The sequence below is a fragment of the Petaurus breviceps genome, unplaced genomic scaffold, assembly GCF_028583685.1.
Source record: "Petaurus breviceps papuanus isolate PSGF00001 unplaced genomic scaffold, PetGlider_PUasm1.0 173, whole genome shotgun sequence".
In the NCBI taxonomy this organism is placed as follows: domain Eukaryota; kingdom Metazoa; phylum Chordata; class Mammalia; order Diprotodontia; family Petauridae; genus Petaurus; species Petaurus breviceps.
This window is the reverse complement of record NW_027185759.1, coordinates 499,085-501,681: the sequence shown is the minus strand read 5'-3', so window position 1 is coordinate 501,681 and position 2,597 is coordinate 499,085. Positions and strand designations below refer to the sequence as shown.

At 46.2% G+C, this 2,597-nt stretch overlaps 1 protein-coding gene across 1 annotated transcript in view; it reads right to left on the bottom strand.

Annotated features, from left to right (window-relative positions):
• Positions 1–68, bottom strand: part of MYBBP1A (MYB binding protein 1a) — a 13,926-nt gene extending 13,858 nt beyond the window's left edge. Inside the window, exon 1 of the mRNA XM_069083678.1 lies at positions 60–68. Within this exon, the coding sequence (XP_068939779.1) occupies positions 60–68 (9 nt within the window). The remainder of the gene's footprint in view (positions 1–59) is intronic.
• Positions 69–2,597: the final 2,529 nt, after the last annotated feature.

Genomic DNA, 2,597 nt, shown 5'->3' with positions numbered 1-2,597 from the left:
CTCGAAAAAGGCATCTCCCACCTGGTAGAGCCTCTGGACCACAGCAAGGTGGAGGAAGCAGGAAACATTGTCCTCCTCCGATAGGTCCAAAAGCGGAGTCCCAGAGAAGGTCTGCACAGGGCCCAGGCTCAGGGAGTCAGCCAGCTGGCACCAGAGCCCAGCTCCTGACTGGGAACCTCAAGCCCCTTCTGTTGGCCCTACACTGTCCCCCCCCCCCCCCCGGCCCCGCCCCCCCCTTGCGACCCCCCCCCCCCCCTTCTTGCCCCCCCCCTCCCCCCCCCCCCCCCTTTGATCTCTCTCCTCTTACACCCTGTCCTGCCCATAGTCTGCACTGTCTTGTTGCTTCTAGCCCCACATCAAGAGACAAAGGCAGGAAACAAGAAGCCAAAGCAAACCAAACAAACCTTGATGGTCCAAGGCACCTGTCGATGATTCCACCAGCTTGTGGGAACCTGCTGGCTGGCTCCTTCTCAGCCTCCGAACTGTTGAACACAAGTCCTAAGCCCAGTACCCAAGGGCCTGACCTGTCACCTTCTGAATAGAGCTCTGATGTTGAGAATGTTGGCAAACGTCCCCAGAAGCAGCATTTGGTCAGAAGCAGGAGGTTTCTGAGGCCAAGAAAGGAATGTGAATGGTGAGAGAAATTATTTTTCTATTATTTTAATAAACAATTATCAAATGAGGATCCAGGCCTTTTCATCTGTTTCTTTATTGAGGCCCAACTCCTATTAAAAAAAAAGAGTCTGTTTCTGAAGGACTTAGCTGATTGATGAGATTATCCTAGCTGTCAAGATACAAGCTCTTTAATCTTGGGTGGCCCCCACCCAACTAGACCTTTCTTTTTGGAGTGTAAACAGAATCCAGACGAAGTGATCTCTTACCCCAAAGGAAATGTGCCCCTCTCCCTGTACCCCTCCATTAGAGTTTAGGGTAGCACATTGAAGGAAGGAGAAGAGTGATCTGGAGGCGAATCCCCCTGTTCAGAGTGCTGGAGGCTGTGGAGGCCACATTTCAGCAGGAGGAGCTGAAGATCACTTGCCGCCTCCTCATTAAATGTCCACCAATCAGGACTGATTTTTCAGCTATTGAGGGAATTCCCTTTCGATGATTATTTAAAGCTTTTGGGTTCTCCTTGTGTTTTTGGTTGCCAAGAGATCTGACCATCAATTTTTTTTTATTATTAGCTAGTATGATTAATAAATTGATGATTAATTGTGAGAAATAACTCATGCAGCTCTTTCCAGGCTTCATTTCTTACAGCACAGTGATACTCCCTTTCATTCCTATGCCACACTTTTTTTAGCCATTCATGAACTGATATGTATCTTTGTTTCCAATTCTCAGCTATTACAAAAGGAGCTGCTATAAGTATTTTGGAGCATATGGGCACTTTTTCCTTAGTGATTGGTTGCTTGGGTTATAAGCCCCAACCCTGGCCTGCTTATCAGGCAGGTGGGAAGCCTACCCTGTGGTCAAAACACCAAAAAACATACAAAAACTTTTGGGAAGATGATCCCACTCCTAATTGCCACATGGAATGTGTGCACGATTATGAACAACATGAAATCCAGTGGACCTGAAAAGATGAACAGCTCTTGGAAGAGAACTCAGCAGGTATCCCATTCAAATAGCAGCCCTGAGTGAAACAAGCCTGGCAAATGAGGTGAAGTCAGAGCTAGATACATGTTTGTCTGGTGTGACCTCAGTGAAGGTGAGTGCTGTGAAGCTGGTGTAGATTTCACAACCAAAACAAATCTAGTCAACAAGCTTGTATGCCTCCCAAAAGGGATGGATGACAGGCACAGGATAATAAAATTGCCACTTGCAGGAAAATGTCATGCCACCATCATCAGTGCTTGTGCCCCCACCATGACTAACCCTGATGAGGTCAAAGAAAAATTTTTATAAAGACCTGGAGACCCTTATACTCAATGTGCTGAAAGAGAACAAGCTTGTAATTCTGGGTTAATTCTTTAATGCCAGAGTAGTCATAGACTATCAGACATAGCAGTGAGCCCTTGGGAGGAATGGAGTCAGAAATAGCAATAGCAGTGCTCACTTACTGCTGAAGACTTGAGCATCTCATGACCTCATTACCAACACCATCAATCATTTACCTGAGTGCAATAAAACCTTGTGGATTTTATTGATAATAATATTTCTGTTAGGAATGTAAACAGAATCCAGACTAGGTGAGCTCTTACCCCAAAGGAAATGTGCCCCTCTCCCTGTACCGCTCCATTAGAGTTTAGGGTAGCTCAGGGAATGAAGGAGAAAGCCAGCCAGAATAGTCTGGATGGAGGTGAATTCCCCTGTCTAGACTGCTGGAGGTGGTTGAGGCCACATTTCAGCAGGAGGAGCTGAAGGCTTCTTCCCGGCCTCCTCATTAAATGTCCACCAATCAGGACTGATTTTTCAGTGGTCAAGGGAATTCCCTTTCAAGGATTATTTAAAGCTTTCAGGCTTTCCATGTCAAAAACAACTAATATTTGTATTTAATGGACTATGTGATTGTAAGGAGAAGAGACAGGGTGTGAGAGTGATGAAGGCAGTGTGTGACACCGAGTGCTGGACTGATCATAGACTTATCCTCTCCA